This window comes from Otolemur garnettii, unplaced genomic scaffold (genome assembly GCF_000181295.1).
Source record: "Otolemur garnettii isolate 467f Iridium unplaced genomic scaffold, OtoGar3 scaffold00055, whole genome shotgun sequence".
NCBI classification, from domain to species: domain Eukaryota; kingdom Metazoa; phylum Chordata; class Mammalia; order Primates; family Galagidae; genus Otolemur; species Otolemur garnettii.
The window spans coordinates 11,759,381-11,775,412 of NW_003852450.1; the positions used below are offsets into that span (position 1 = coordinate 11,759,381).

At 35.0% G+C, this 16,032-nt stretch overlaps 1 protein-coding gene across 1 annotated transcript in view; it reads right to left on the reverse strand.

Annotated features, from left to right (window-relative positions):
• The window catches only part of CRB1 (crumbs 1, cell polarity complex component), a 178,251-nt gene extending 165,069 nt beyond the window's left edge, over positions 1–13,182 (reverse strand). The window contains exon 1 of the mRNA XM_003792308.3: positions 12,981–13,182. Within this exon, the coding sequence (XP_003792356.1) occupies positions 12,981–13,047 (67 nt within the window). The 5' untranslated portion in view covers positions 13,048–13,182. The remainder of the gene's footprint in view (positions 1–12,980) is intronic.
• Positions 13,183–16,032: the final 2,850 nt, after the last annotated feature.

Sequence of the window (16,032 nt, forward strand, 5' to 3'; positions counted from 1 at the left end):
CCCGCCAGCCTCAGTGTATGTGGCTGGCTCCCTAACCACTGTGTTATGGGATCTGAGCCTAATGGAATATATCTTTGTGACAATCTGTAATCTAAGCAATTCCAGTATGAATGAGTATATATTAGAGTAAAAAAAAAAATGCCATAGAAAAATGTGCCTGATTCATGTTTGGTATGATATCTGGGTTTTTAAAAGCCAGTTTATGCTCAAAGCTCATGGATCTCTGAAATTCTACCATCAGTCAGACAACAAATTCCCTTTGAGGGTATACAGTGTGTTACTATTTGAAATTATACTTGTTGCACATGCTGCTGGTGATGAATACATAATAAATAATCTTTAATACTTTTATTTCTTATGATTGGAGCAATAGACCATTATTCACAGATGGAACCTATTTACAAGCTTGATTAATGATCTCTTTCCCTGCATCTCCAACCTTGATTATGTTCTCTGATTTACAATTGCCAATTATATTTACATTAATGCTCTCCTTCATAAAGCTAAAAGTCTGGATGCAGAATTCTCATGCTGTATCTATTTAAAAGAATATTTAATCGTGGTGACCAAAAGTCTTAAATTGTCCAATTTACCAAGGTTAGAAGGTCGTATGAATAGTAAAATTGGTTATTTCTGAATTCTGACTGTGTGATATGGCGGTTTGAAACTTACTCACATTAAATTTTTAAGCACTTCGGTATCTAGATCAACTGTTTAGTGGCTTCACTTGAACTCCAAAGCTTAGATTTCTCTGTAAAATGGAAATAATAACATCATCACAGGCTTTGAATCAGTGAGATAAACTGCGTAAAAACATTCAGCTTGGCGTCTGACATAGAGAAAATGGGTAGTGAAAGTTAATGGTATCTGGCAGGTGAGGAAAGCATGAATCATAGACTCCTCTAATTAGAAGGGAAAAAAAGGTTTTGAAGGTATATTATCTTCCGAAACAAAAAAGTGTGAAAATACAAATGTAGAGTATTGACTCGGAGTCACTCAGTGTGAGCACACTTGCATCCCTTCTTGCTCTTCCAAGCCTGGAAGGAAACAAAGTTTATGCAAACTTTGCCTTCGCTCTAGGACTATTCTGGACATCAGTCCATTGGTGCCACTGGTCTGCTGAACAAAAAGAATTAAAAAGCACATATATGCCCTGTTTTCAGTGCTCCAAAAAAGAACTGTGAAAAGCAAGCCAGGAAACAAAAGAAATTAATTAAATACAATGAAGTTAGTGAAGAGAAGAAAATTTCCACTTATTTATATTGTTTAACTTATAAATATAGAAATTAATTTTTCGATTATTTAATGATGATTTACCTTAGGAGAAATTTTAGAAATACCATCAGTACTATAATGGGCAGCTTGAAGTGTCTTCTCTTAAGCCTCTTGGCCCATTTAAGTTAAACAGTTCCTTATAATAATGTGTTAAATACAATTTTCAGGCATGGATACCTAAAGTGTAAAACTTTACCTTTAATTTATCTTCTCTTTCCTTATCCAACCTCTGGTAGAGGAGCTAGGTTATAAGTGAAATGAGAGTGGAGAGAAATAGGAATTTCTGATGAACAAACTGGATAGGCTATTTCCTTAATTAAAGTTGATTTTAACTTCAAAATATGATTACTATTATTAGGGATAATGATTTCAAAGCAAGATTGATATATGTCTTTTCAGAAACTTTCTTTTCAGAAGTCTTCATATCACAAGACTAGTTTGATTTTTCACAGTAAAACTTCTTCCTCTCTATCTGAAATGGACACTCAGATTATAGACCTCTGACATTTTAAAGTATGATTTTTCTCTTAGGCAACAATGTATGAATAGCCTGTACCCAAATGTCTACCCCCCTAGCATGTACATGCCTGGAAAACTATGGTTTTTGCTCACATCAACTGCTTAATAAATAGTTGTTGAAATAAAATTTTTGTCAGTGTCTTAAATTTCCAATATCTATCTTTAATGGTTATTTGAATAAATTGTGCCTTGGAAGTCAGAAACAAGGGGAAAGATGAAGTGAAATACATTATTTTTTCCAGTTATTTTCTGCCTTGATCTATCTCTGGCCCAAATGATAGCAAGCCTAGCCACATGACCTGCTTTAGCCAATGAAACATGAGCCAAAGTGATGTGGTCACAGCTGAGCTGATGCTTCTTCCATCACTCTTTTCCTCAGCTGTGAAAACACCATTCTTTAAAAAATGATGGCCCCTTCAGCTTGTGTCCCAAAATGAAAGTCATACATTGGTTTGGATTGCCTTGACTCAGCTACCATAGACTGAGTGGCTTGGAAACAACAGAAATTTAATTTTTACAGCTCTGGAGTCTGGAAAGCCCTAGATCAAAGTACCAGATGATTTGGTGTCTGATGAGGACCCACTTTCTGGTTGACAGGTAGATGACCGTCTTTTTCCTGTGTCCTCACAAGGTGAAAGCAGCAAGACGTTTCTGGAAGGTCTCTTTTGTAAAGGCACTAATCCCATTTATAAGGGCAGAGCCCTTATGACTTAATCACCTACCAAAGACCCCACCTTCTAATATTATTATCACACCAGGGATTAGATTTCGACTTGTGTATTGTTGCAGGGGAGCACAAATATCCAGTCTTAGCAATAACAAAGACAAATGGGGTATGGCTACAGCCCATCAGCACTCAATATGTGGTGAGAACAAGATACAAATCTTTTTGTTTTAACCCTAAGATGTTGGTGTTTGTTTGTAGTTGTAATCTAACCTAGTGACACCTGGCTCTTACAGGATGAGGTCACCAAAAACACTCTTTGTTTATCAATGTCTATGATTCCATTGCTTAGAATAATCATGAAACCATAAAATAAAGACCCTGATAGAAACCTGGTAATCATATTATCTAAATTCCTCATTTTACAAGTGAGAATTTAAAGACCTAGAGATTTAAATGATGCATTTATAGATATATAACTAATTGTGGGCCAGAACCAGAATCTGAGTTTAGTAACCTTATTTATTTAAAAATTGATGCTGAAAACTTTAATGCCTATACATATTACATATATGGTTCTTTAAATTGTCCTTTCAACTGGATTTGAATAAAATTGGTGGCAAGTATTCATTTAAAAATAAAAATTTAAAAAATAAAAATTGATGCTGAATCTAAATATTCTTCAACTGTATTAAAAGAAAGGATAATGGAGAACTAAAATCACAGAAATTAAATCATAATAATACAGTATCTGGGCAAAAAAACTTATTGCTGCTAACTCACAACTGATTTTTTTTAATGGTGACACTGATCTCCTGAGAATTGATGTCAATTTCTCTCCTTGTGTTTAAAACTACAAATTTGAGACCATCTGACTAGACATCATTACATGTTGTACACAGCTAGTCTCTGTGCAAACCAAACCAAATTGTATTGAGATTGAACCATAAACTCGGCCTCATTAGCACCCCTCTTTCACTAATTTGCTTAAAGTATATTTATCTTAAAAGGCTCAAAGAATTTTGAATTTAGAGAAAAGAATCATCCACCCGTGAATCATGAGGACAATTATGTGGAGAACCAAAAAGACAACGTAACAAGGTTAATCTAGGTTACGTGTCAACAATTTCTGCCTTGGCATATTTTAGTCATAAGAGTGGGAGAGGGGTTGAAATTGTAAACATTTTTAATTTGGAGAAGTTTTAAAGGTGGAATGGAGACTTGATTATCTAGGACTAACTTTGATTCCTAGACTCCCTCCACCCCCTCAAACTCTAATTTGTAGTTTTTGCCAAATTCTGTGATGCAATTACTTTTACCATGGCTGAGTTCAAGCTACCGGTACTTTAATGACTAGCTTGTAAACTTCCTTTTTATCTTTTGGCTTTTATGGACTGGTATGAGGTTTAGAACGTGACAGACTCAGGTTTAAATCTCAGTTGTATTACTCATAGCTATATCTTGAGTATATGTGTCACTTAAACTATCTTTTGCCTTAGGTGGCTTAATGGACTTAATAACATACTATGTAGGATATTTTAAGAATTAGAGAGACTGGTAGTAAAACCCCTCACACTGCCTCCAGCTTGCTCTGTTTCCCTCAATCCACTCCAGTAATGTTGGACTCCTTATAGTATCTCAAGCACTAAAGGCACGCTCCTGAGTCAGGGTCTTCACACTTGCTATGTTCTCTGCCAAAATACACTAAAATATCCATCTGGCCCACCTGCTGTCTGTCTCTCAGCCTTTGCTTTTCTCCTTAGCACTTTTCACCAGCTCACAATTTCATATTTTATTCATTTAATTGTTTTGTCTCTCTTACCTCACTAAAATGTAAATTTTATAGTATCAGGGACTGTGTTTCTTTCCTTCACTCCTGAATGACAGAGCCTAGAACAGCGTCAGGCACATATACTGATGGACCTCTCAATAAATACTTGTTGGATAAATGAGTAAATGAAGAAACGATTGAGTAAATGTTAAAATTTTAGTATTTATTGATTATCCTATTTTGGGTTGAAGACAACTAACTTTAGCTCCATTTCCCTCTAAAACCAATAAACTTTTTGCTCCTTCCTCAAATTTTATGATTCTGGCAAAAATATAAAAGAAAAATAAAGGATGACATTATATTAATAAACACCAAAATTAATACATGCACAACAAAGAAACATATAATCAGTGCAATGCTTTTAATCAGTAATGAAAGGCATACTAATCTTTTGGTGCCTGAAGTAAAGAATGTGGTTTGTGAAAAAAAAGGAGGTTAAAGAATTGAACTTTCATATAAGAAAGAGTGCTAAGCTATTTGTTCCAACAAAAATTTGATAACATACTTATTCCATTTCTACTACCACTCTGTATATGAATCAGACCCTGAATGAAATTCACATGGCAAAGTTACATAGAAGGAAATTTATGAGCACTTAATTGGAACTGAACATGTAAATGTTAGCAACAGTGTAAGGAAGGGAGAAAAATCAGAGGAAAATGTGGGCACATTGTTTAGAATATCTTTCTTATATCACATGTTAATACATGAATACTCACTGTTAAAACATGATGTGATTCAAATATTTATTGAGCTTTATCTGTATTTTTATAAATACCATTATAATCCAATTTGCATGCAAAGTTAATTTTTCTCAATAAAAGTGGTATTAGTCAAGTAGTTTTACTATGTATCAGGGTTTTATTTATAATAGATGTTATAGGTTGAATTGTGTCCCCAAGATATGTCTCAGTCCTAACACTCAGTACTTAATGTGATCTTTCCACCCATCCACCCTCCTTTTACCATGTAAAAGCTATAATTAGGTTATAGCTTTCATATGAAAGCTATAAATTAGTTTCATAATAGGGCTGAGTACATTGGATACTTTTTCTTCCATTCTTTGGATACATCACCTCTATGGTTTATCTTACAAGGGTACAAGTGAATCTAAAAGTAGAATATAAATGTCTTAAGAAAATGACATGAAGGTTACATTAATCAGTTTGATGAAAATATTTCAAATTGTATATGAAAACACCACACTGTACCCCATGATTGCATTAATGCACACAGCTATGATTTAATAAAAAAAAAGAATGTGATCTTTTTTATAAGTAAGATCTTTGCAGATATAATCAAGTTAAGATGAGGTCATTAGGGCGAACCCTACTCCAACATGACTAACGTCCTTATGAGAAGAGCAGATGAAAGAAGGTCAAGTAAGAATGGCATGTGATGACAGAGGCAGAGACTGTGGTGAGGTAGTGAAGCCAAAGAACACCAAGGACTCAAGGCCACCACCAGAAGTGAGAAGAAGGCAGAAAAGGGCTTGAAGAACAGTCTCAAAGGGAGCAAAGTCCTGTTAACTTTTGCTTCCAGATTTCTGGCCTCCAGAACTATGAGAAAATACATTTTGTTGTTGTTGTTGTTGTTCTAAGCCACCTAATTTGTAGTGCTTTGTTTTAACAGCCTTTGGAAACTAATATAATAGCTCCAGACTGAAAGCAAACAAGATGTCCTTTAGTAGGTAAATAAGCAGACACACAAACTGTGGTACATCTATACAATGGAATATTAGTCAGTGGTAAAAAGAAAAGAATTAGGCTGGGCACCATGGCTCATGCCTGTAATCTTAGCACTCTGGGAGGCCAAGGCAGGAGAATCACTTGAGCTCAGGAGCTTGAGACCAGCTTGAGCAAGAGTGAGATCCTATTTCTATTCAAAATAGAAAAAAAAAAAATAGCAAGGAGTCATGGCTGGTGCTTGTAGTCTCAGCTACTTGGGAGAGTGAGGCTGGAGGATCACTTGAAGCCAGGAGACTGAGGTTGCTGTGATCTAGGCTGACACCATGACACTTTAGCCTGGAGCAACAGAGTAAGACTCTCTCTCAAAAGACAACAAAGAAAGAAAGAAAAGAGCTCTCTAGTCACAAAAAACATGGAGGAACCTCAATAAATGGTGATCTAGTATCTTTTGTAATAACCTGGATGAACATGGAGAGCAATCTTCCAAGTGAAGTAACTCAAGGATGGAAAAATAAACACCACCTGTACTCAATACCAAACTGGAACTAGTGGATCAATACTTATGTGCCCATATGGAAGTAAAATTCAATTCACAATTGTGAATTGTGTTGTTACAAACGTTTGAGTGCAAGTGTTTTATATATTTGCACAAAAGATACTAGATCACCATAGTATTCCATGATATACATATACCCATTTTATTAATCCACTCATATATTGGTGGATATTTGGGTTGCTTCCACAACAATTGTGAATTGCAAGGGCTAGAAGGGTAGGAATCAAGTAGGTATGGGGGGGGGAGGGTGTAGGTAAACCACACCTAGCAGGTGCAAGGCACACTTTCTGGGTAAAGGACATACTTACAACTTTGACCTAAAATGTACAAAGGCAAATTATGTAACCAAAATATGTGTTCCATGTAATATTCTGAAATAAAAAGTAAAAATTTTTAGAAAGGAAAGAAAATATCAAAAATAAGGAAATCTACATAAAGTATGAACTTTAGTTAATAAATAAAAATGCGAAACAATTTCACAAAAGGGATTGGGAAGAAAGATGCTGACCTAAGCAGTTTTGTAAGTTTTTAAGCCTGTAAAACTAAAGACAAAAGGAAATGGATATAAGTATTGTACCCTCATTGATAAAGTTGTTTCCCACAGGAGAGTGGGTTAACAATTCAATACTGCTCTATACGTATACTGAACTTAAACAAATAAGTAAACAAATGGCAAGTGATGGAAACCAGGTTTCTCACCATTGGGTGGAATATACAGATAAGTAAGAGGAGGAGGCTAGAATAGTCTAAGTGGAAATAGGGTTAGAGGCCTCAATATGAACTCATGTTTAGCTTAATATAGGCACAGATTTGCATGTAGGTATATTTATAGAAACATGTACATACACAGTGTACAGACATATGAGATTAGATGCTAAGTTTGTGAACTCATCTTAGAAAAAGTGCTCATTATCACTATAGTTGTCTTCAAAGTACTCCCCATAGGAAGCTACAGATTGACACCAATGCCTCGTCCACCCTTCAAAACACATTTTCTAGGATGAGTTCACAAACTTAATTTTAATGGATTATATTAACAAACTTAATCTTAATTGAATAGATTAATAAATAGGGGAGAAGAGCCAGATCTCCCACGCAGAATAATTCCAAATGATTATGTAAATATTCTGCCCTCCAGGATTCAAACCCTAACTCCCTACTCCCTAAGTGTGGACTGCAAATAAGTGACTTCCTTTTTAAGAGTACAGTACAGAAAGGGGGAGAAAGTGTAACTTTATAGTGGAGACACCTGATAAACACTATCTCCCAGGTAATTAAGATCATCAGCAGTGATGTATCATGTGAATTATATACATCATGGATATGATACAAACAGGATGTTGCTTAACCTCTGCAGTCTTCATCCCAAGAACCAATAACTCCAGTCTTAACATGAAAAAGGCATCAAACTAACTTCAATATTAGGAAAGCCTATAATATACTTGGCCAGTACACTACAAAACTGTCAAGGTCATTAAAAACAAAGAAGGCTTAAGGAACTGCCACAGCCAAGAGGAGCATATGGAAATACAATAGCCAAATATACTGTGGTATCCTAGATGGGATATGTGAATAGGAAAAAATATAAGGAAATCTAAATGAACTATAAGCTTTGGTTATTAACAATGTATCAATATTGGTTCATTAATTTGTCACAAACCTACCATAGTAATGTTAAGATGTCAGTAATAAGGGCAAATGGGTATGGGTATAAGGGATCCCTCTGTATCAGATTCTCACTTTTTCTGTAAGTCTAAAACTTTTCTAAAATAATGAAGCATATTATTAAAAGTTAAATAATGTAAGGATTAAAATTAATTCAAAAGTGTCATTGTAAAGACAGATTCTTATTACAAGTGCTATAAAAATTCCATCATTAGCCAGGAGTGCTGGATCACACCTGTAATCCTAGTACTTTGGGAAGCCAATGCAGAAAGGTAGCTTGAGGACAGAAGGTCAAGATCAGCCTGAGCAACACAGCAAAAACTCATCTCCACAAAAAATACAAAAATTAGCTGGTCATAGTGGTGTGTGTCCGTAGTCCCAGTACTCATGAGGCTGAGGCAGGAGGACCATTTGAGTGTAGGTATTCGAAGGTGCAGGGAGCTATAATGATACCACTGCATTCTACCCCAGGCAAGAAAGTGCAGCCTTGTCTCTAAATAAATTTTAAAAAAATAAGAAAATTCCATCATTAACTTATTCATCTTATAACTGTTTCCTCAGTGACTATCCTGAGTAAGGTAGTAGCTACCCATAGACTTGGGATATATCTGTTAGCACACACACCCATGTCCTATGATTTCATAGGTAAAACATAAATGAATCAACCCCCAAATAATGTTTTTGAATTGTGGTACATACCACAGTAGAAAAATGCAGAGAACAATGTAAGTATGGACGGTAAGCCTTAACCTGGTGTGAACAGAGGATCCTGTGAAAGGGGAAAAGTTATCCTCTCATTTTCATTTGTTAATGGGGAAACCTGGGGCCTCAGAGGTTTCCTGCCAAATGAGCAATAAAATTGAAAATGTAACTAAAAACTCTAACTTTTCTTGTCCACTTGAATTTCAGAATTTGATACTGTAAGGGATCAAATGTAAAATTGGGGATTCATCAAATGTAAAAAGGGATTCATGTAAAATTACATGAATGGTAATTTTTGAAAATCACCGAAGAGGGAAAAAAAAAGGATGCAATTCTCCAGAAATGATCATATTTGCCTAAGAGAAGAATCTGAAGACAAAAGCTAAAAGTAATTCTAACCTATGATGCAAGGAACACTAGGTAACCTTCATGAGGTAGAGACTATTTTGCTTAAGTCGATAATTATTTTATTTACAAAGAAGCAAATTTACCTTTTCCTCACACTTATGGTTATGTAGGCGCTTAAGGTGCTGTTGTGAGGATGTTAACTTGCATGGTAAATAGAAAAGTTTTAAATGTTTTCCCACAAGCAGAATTTTAAAGAAGAATGTGTGATTACTGACAATAAATAATATCAACTTACTCTGAACTACTGAGCAAACTCAATTATTTCTTAATAATGGCATTAAGATTGAATAAATCAGAGTATATTTTAAATTATGGATACAATTTGTTCTTTATACTTTTATGTAGATTAGAAAGGAGATATTCTTCAAAATAACTTTATTCAAATTCAGTGACTTAATAATTGCTGATGGGTTCCAGAATATTGGATGCTATACCAAACTATTTAAGTTGTTTAACTCTGATATTAGTTTTGTCAAATCACATTTTTTACATGCTATTGCCATGCTTTAAATATGGATTAAAACAAATGCTTCTAATCTAGATGAGGCATTTCTATCGAAAATATTCCCTTTATCCCCCAACTTAGAAAAGACTAGTGAAATATAATTATAAATAACTTTACTAATTCATAGTTGCTTGACTATGGCGTTTTCTTTAAAATCCTTCATAATAGATTCACATATCAAGGTCCCAAACAGAGTTTATCATGAAGTGCTCTCATTATTTAAAATAGTCTCTGAATAATGAACCAGAACAGAGTCTCTTTCCAATAAAAGTATCTCTTAGTATATCAAAAGCAAAAAATAATATCTCTCCTTCAATTAGTAAAGTTTAATTGATTTCATATATTTGAACCAGTTATGCAAAATTGTGTAACAGACATGAAAACATTTGGGACAAATTCATTGCAATTCCAAGTAAGGGGATTTTCTACGTGCTCAGGAACAGAAAGTGGATGTCACTTCCTGAACTCTGCTCTAATATTCATCATGTCACATGTCCCCAACTGGAAGAACATAAAGGATGTAGGACACTGGGCAGACAACACAGGCAGCATTCCCCTGGAGCAGAGCAAGGCAGAAGTTTTAAGAAAAAAATACTCCCAGAAGTGCATTAATGTACATAGTTACCATTCAATTAAAAAAAAAAAAAAAAGAAAAAAGAAAAAAATACAGTATGGAGGTAGAGGTGACTCTTTTAAATTTAAAGGAATATATTTCAAAGTGAAAAAGGAGTCATCCTTGATTTATTCAACTGATATGATAATGAAAATGAAATGTCTTTGTTTTATATTCTGAGTGGAGTGCCTTTGGCCTTATCACTTAACGGAAATCAGTACGTGTGAGCTAAGGGCACAGACTCCAGTGCCAGATCGCTGGGATCAAGTCCCAGTTCCACCATTCACTACCAGTATGGCCTTGGGCAAGTTAGTAAATCCTGCATGTCTCAGTTTCTTCAGCTGTAAAATGGACTTAGTGATCAGTTCTATTTGATACAGTGGTTACGTCTGCTGTGTATAAATGCAAGTACACGTAATGCTCTTAAAGTTCATATCGGATATGAGCTCATCTATACGCTCATATCCTTTTCTCCTAAATAATTCTTTTGAAAAGAGGGAAATGTTTATATTTAACTGTTTTGGTATTCCAAGCACCATTATATAATGGTTCTCAAAAAAGACATATTTTGTAGTTCAGGGCTTCCAATCATTGGTATTTTAAACAGAGAGTTTGTTAAATTGTGAGTTCCTAAGATCCACTCCAGAGCCACTAAATATCTGGGGTTAGACTTGAGAGGCTGCAGTTAAACAAGCCTTCCAGTTCTCTGATGCACACTGAAGTTAGAGATGTACTGGGATAGAGGTAGCCTTGGTTTCCTCTTCTGTAAACGGTGGGTGATTATAATAACACAATCTTATAGGGTTGTTGTAAGAATTAAATGCAATATAGCATGTATCAAATGCTTAACCTGACGTTAGCCTTATTTACTGTTAGATATTATTATGTTCATTTGGCTGGAAGATAGGATTTAATATTAAGACTAATAGGTGTTAAGAGTGAATGACAAGGGTGATGCCAGATTGCTGCAAGTTTTAAGATCAGGTAAAAAAGTCTAGCCCTTGACTAGAAGAAAGACAGTATTCTCATACCCTGACAGCAAATATACTGACACAGATAAAATTCTACCAGCATAAAATTTGAATAAAATTAAGCTTCCAATTTCCTTTTTAAAACTGATAAAAATTTATATTGGAGAAGAAACCAAACAATTGCAAAGTATTAGTCTATAAATAAACTCACCCACTCAAAGAGAAAGAACACGAATGATGTATATATAATTATCACTTCATAGTTATTATAGCCTTTAAAAAAGAGATGTGTGCTTTAGAAGTTGCATATCAATTTCCTTTAAAGCTAACTGCTGCAAACATACAGTGCATTGAAATGACGAACCTTTGCTATAAAATGTACATAAACTCGCTTCATCTTTCATTTTATATTGTTTTATCTCTTCTTTCTCCTCTCGCCTACACATCTCAGCATAGCACTTGTCTTCCCCACTTACCATTGCATGAGGCCCACTTTAAGTTTCAAGGAGGGTGAATAACTATTCAGATAACAACTCTTTAATAAATATAACTCTCAAAAACTCTGTGTGGGGGCGTGAATGCACGTGTTTTGGAATCAGATATTTTACCATTCATTGGCTTAAACTTTGTCTTGGTTTTTCTGTACTTGCCTTCAGCTACCTAGCCAGAGCCTCTTTTTCTATCTGCACCCAGTCTGATATATGTTCAGCTCTAAACTGTCCAAGTAACAATCTCACTGGTGCAGCCACAGAAGGTGACCCAGATTACACAACTCTGTGCACTAATGCCAAGTTATCTTGTTCAACGGCAGCTGCTCAGTGCTTTGCCTTATTGATATTCAGATTCAACAGACACAAATCACAGGGCCCCTCTGACAAGCGCACACTCCCCCAGTCTTCATTTTAAAAGTGTTCAATAGCTACTGTCCTTCATAAACACACAGCTGGGGCCATTTGGTCTCCTCTGATTTTCCATACTGCTGCAGGACTGGCAAGATTAACCAAAGAACACTGCTCTTGTTCCTATCTGGGGGAGTTTGTGGAAAATAATATCTTCATTTATAAAAAGGGAGCACATTCAAAAGCCCATTTCTCTGGTGAAAGAAATACTTTGAACTATTATTCTTTGGAAAACATTGAAACTATCTCCTTGATTATGACAGCAAATGTTGTGATACGGTGTTCTTTAAAAGTAAACATAAATACCCAGGATGTGGGAATAAAAGGCAATATAACTTACAGATAAAAGATATCAATTATAAAATGCCATATCTATTTTGTTAAAGTGTAAACACAACAGAATATCTTCTTTTCAATGTGACTATTTCTCTACTCACCACTAAAAAGGTTAAGAAAAAAAATTTCTATCCCTACATACCTATTGGAAATCATAGATTCACAAAATTGACTATTCACATTGACTGGTATCACTGATTTCTTTCACACAGGACACTTGCTTGCACCAAAATAAACTTCTTTTTCAGCATTTTGTATTTTGGAGAACACCCAACATTTGCAAGAAACATAGTAGGCAAGAAATAAGCCGGGAAAAGTCCTAAAGTTCAATAAATGGGAAAGGCTTACTTTTTATGTAGATGAGCACTGAAAAACTGAGGTAGATGAGAAGGTAGTTAATTTTCTTACGCGCCATGGTCTTATTTAGAGAACATCCTTTGCTGCATTGCTGGTGGTCTGGTCCCAGTCTGGCTTCTGATCCTTGTCAGTCTCAGAAAGGAGCCAGTGCCTCAGAACCCCCAGGTGCCATCTCTGTCCCAACCCACTTTCAGCTCCTTCACAGAAAACACAGGGACTTAGATTCAAAAAGCCTTGGGCTTCTTAGCATCTTACTTACACAGGAAGATGGGGTGATTTTTCAAACCTGGTGCAGATTTTTTTCAGGCTGGACTGGATTCATTCCTCCCTCCAGCCTTTCCTGTTAGGTTTTTTCCCCTAATTGTGCCTCCTCAAAAGGGCTTACTTAGGTTGATGTCTTCAGTCACTCCTAATAGAGGAATTAATTTTTGATAACTGTCCTTGCACACAATTGTTATGATGTGGCAAACTTGGAGGAACAAGCCATATTCATATTCATTTACTTTCATCTTCAGAACACAATTTATAGACAAGTAAATTTCTCTGTTTATAAACGCTACTCTCATAACTCATATTTCTGTTGTTCATTAATGAGGCAAGACAGAAGAAAAATTAAGCTATTGCATAAAATAGACAAAGCTCTGAAGTTTACTGAGGGGTAGTTTTTTATCCATAAACTCAGAGCCTATTTTATACCCTGATCATAACATTATATCTTCTAGAATTTCTTGAAGTTTTATTTTACCATAATTAATAAATGCAAACATGCTTGCTTGCTTTCAAAATATTCTTCTTTTAAATACTACAATATATTTTCTCAGGTTAAATTGTTTAGTTCTTAAAATTGTATTCTTCTTGGAGACTTCATGAAAACATTTGTTAGTTAAAATCAGAATGCCTTATTCTCTGACTGTTAGAGCTGGAACCTAGCCTTTTTCACACTGTTAAAACTGATCACTTATAATACCTAAAATGCAATATCTATATATATAACTTCTTTTGTATGAAGCTGTCTTGATCCGTCAGATGTTTAACTATATTGCATATGTTTTGAAGTCTTCTATTTCCTGCCCATACATCTAAGGGGGCATATATTGTGAAACTTAGCTTAATATTTTTTACTAATGTTATTCTCTGACCCACTCCAAAACGATTTGACTTGCTGAAGTGGGGTTTGTCCATTAAAATTATTTGTTTTTTACAGGAGTTATGATTATTATTTTTGACATTTTCCCCCAATAATGCAAATAATTTAACTTGCCGATTTAAGAATAGAGTAAAACAATTTCAGATTATACAAGCATTATTAACCTTCTATTCTACTCCTTTTACTTTGTTAATGGGAGAATTTAGATGCAGAGAGGTTATATTCTGTGTTCCCAAGGTCCTCTGGTGAGTCAACAACAGCATTAGGACCAGAGTCTTCCCATTGATTTCTGAAACATTATTCCTTCAGTAAATTTTGTGGATTCTCTTTTCATCCTTATTATTATGCATCCTTTCAAGCCTTTTGCAATAATCCCATTCTGGGAGCCTACATACTAGATTGGCTTGATCTCCATTTGTCCTAAAAAGGCCTCCATCATAGACCTCTAGGCTAACATGTCAGGCCAATTGATAGTATGGAAAGGAAAAAAATAGCTTTGGGTATTGCATTTGATGGTAGTTAGAAAACTTTCTGTTAAGGTGTGTGTATGTGTCACAATTAAAGAAACAAACAAAGTTACATTTTTTTTCAGGAACACAAAAGTACTAAAGAAAATAAATGGCTGAGAAAACATGTTACACAATGAATGGATATAGGAATTATATACCTTTACGTTGAATAAAGGAAATTAAGCAGATATAGTCATTTAAAAATGAATGAATGGGTGCCATATGTCAGATTTGGAGATAGTCAGGGAATTCTTTACAAAATATATGACATTTAAGTTGAAATTTCAAGTATGAATATGTTTGTGCCCCCAGCATTGATGTGTTAGAACCTGATTTCCAATGTGATAGTGTTAACAAGTGGGGCCTTTTGAAAGATAATTAGGTTATGAGGGCCTTGCTCCATCAACAGGATTAGCACCTTTATAAAAGAGGCCCAAGCGGCAGCAGCTTCCTTGCCCCATCTACCATGTGAAGACATATAGAAGGCACAATCTAAGAAGAATAGGTCTTTAACAGACACTGAATCTGCTGGTGCCTTGATTTTGGACTTCCCAGCCATCATAACTATAAGATATAAATTTCTGTTGTTTATAAATTACCCAGTCTAAGGTATTTTGTTATAGCAGCCTGAATAGACTTAGACTATACCAAATAACTAGGGGCAAGTGGAGTTTAAGAGTATTGAAGGAAAAATGTATGTGTATAGCAAGTGAGGCATAAAACATTTGGTCAGAACAGGGACTATAAATATTCTGATACTACAGAAACATTGGTGCGAAGAGGAGATGTCAGAATATATGACTCAATAAATCCATGAAATCAAGGTAGGTTTACTTCCAATTGGGGAAAGGAAATCATTAATAGGTTTTAAGCAGTGAATTCACATAACCTGATTTGTGTTTACAAAGATAACTCTAGTAGAAATGTGGTTGGAATAAGACCTTTGGGAAGCACAGAAACCAGTGAGAAGGACATTACTGACAGCCACTGAAGAGATGATAAGGGCCTGAACTAAAGCAGAAGCCATGGGGGGATCAAAAAGTAAAAAACAAATAATAAAATAGACAGATCTAGAATACTTCTACAGAGAATAAGGGAATAGAAAAGTATAATTTTTATGAGTTTTGAGATGTAGAATTTGAGCTAATCTAATATCACTCATAGAAATGAAAAATATACACAAGGGTTTCCAGAAAAAAATAAAAGCCAGCAAGGATCCTCCATCCCAAGTTAAACACATTGAAATTTATGTGTGTTAACTGGGCAAACTGTAACTTTCATAGGACTATGTAGGTGAGCTCAACAGCAAGAAGGTTAAATGTCCAATTGACACAGAACTTTCTTTTTTCTTGACTTCATGCAACAGATCCAATTCTCATCCCTTCTA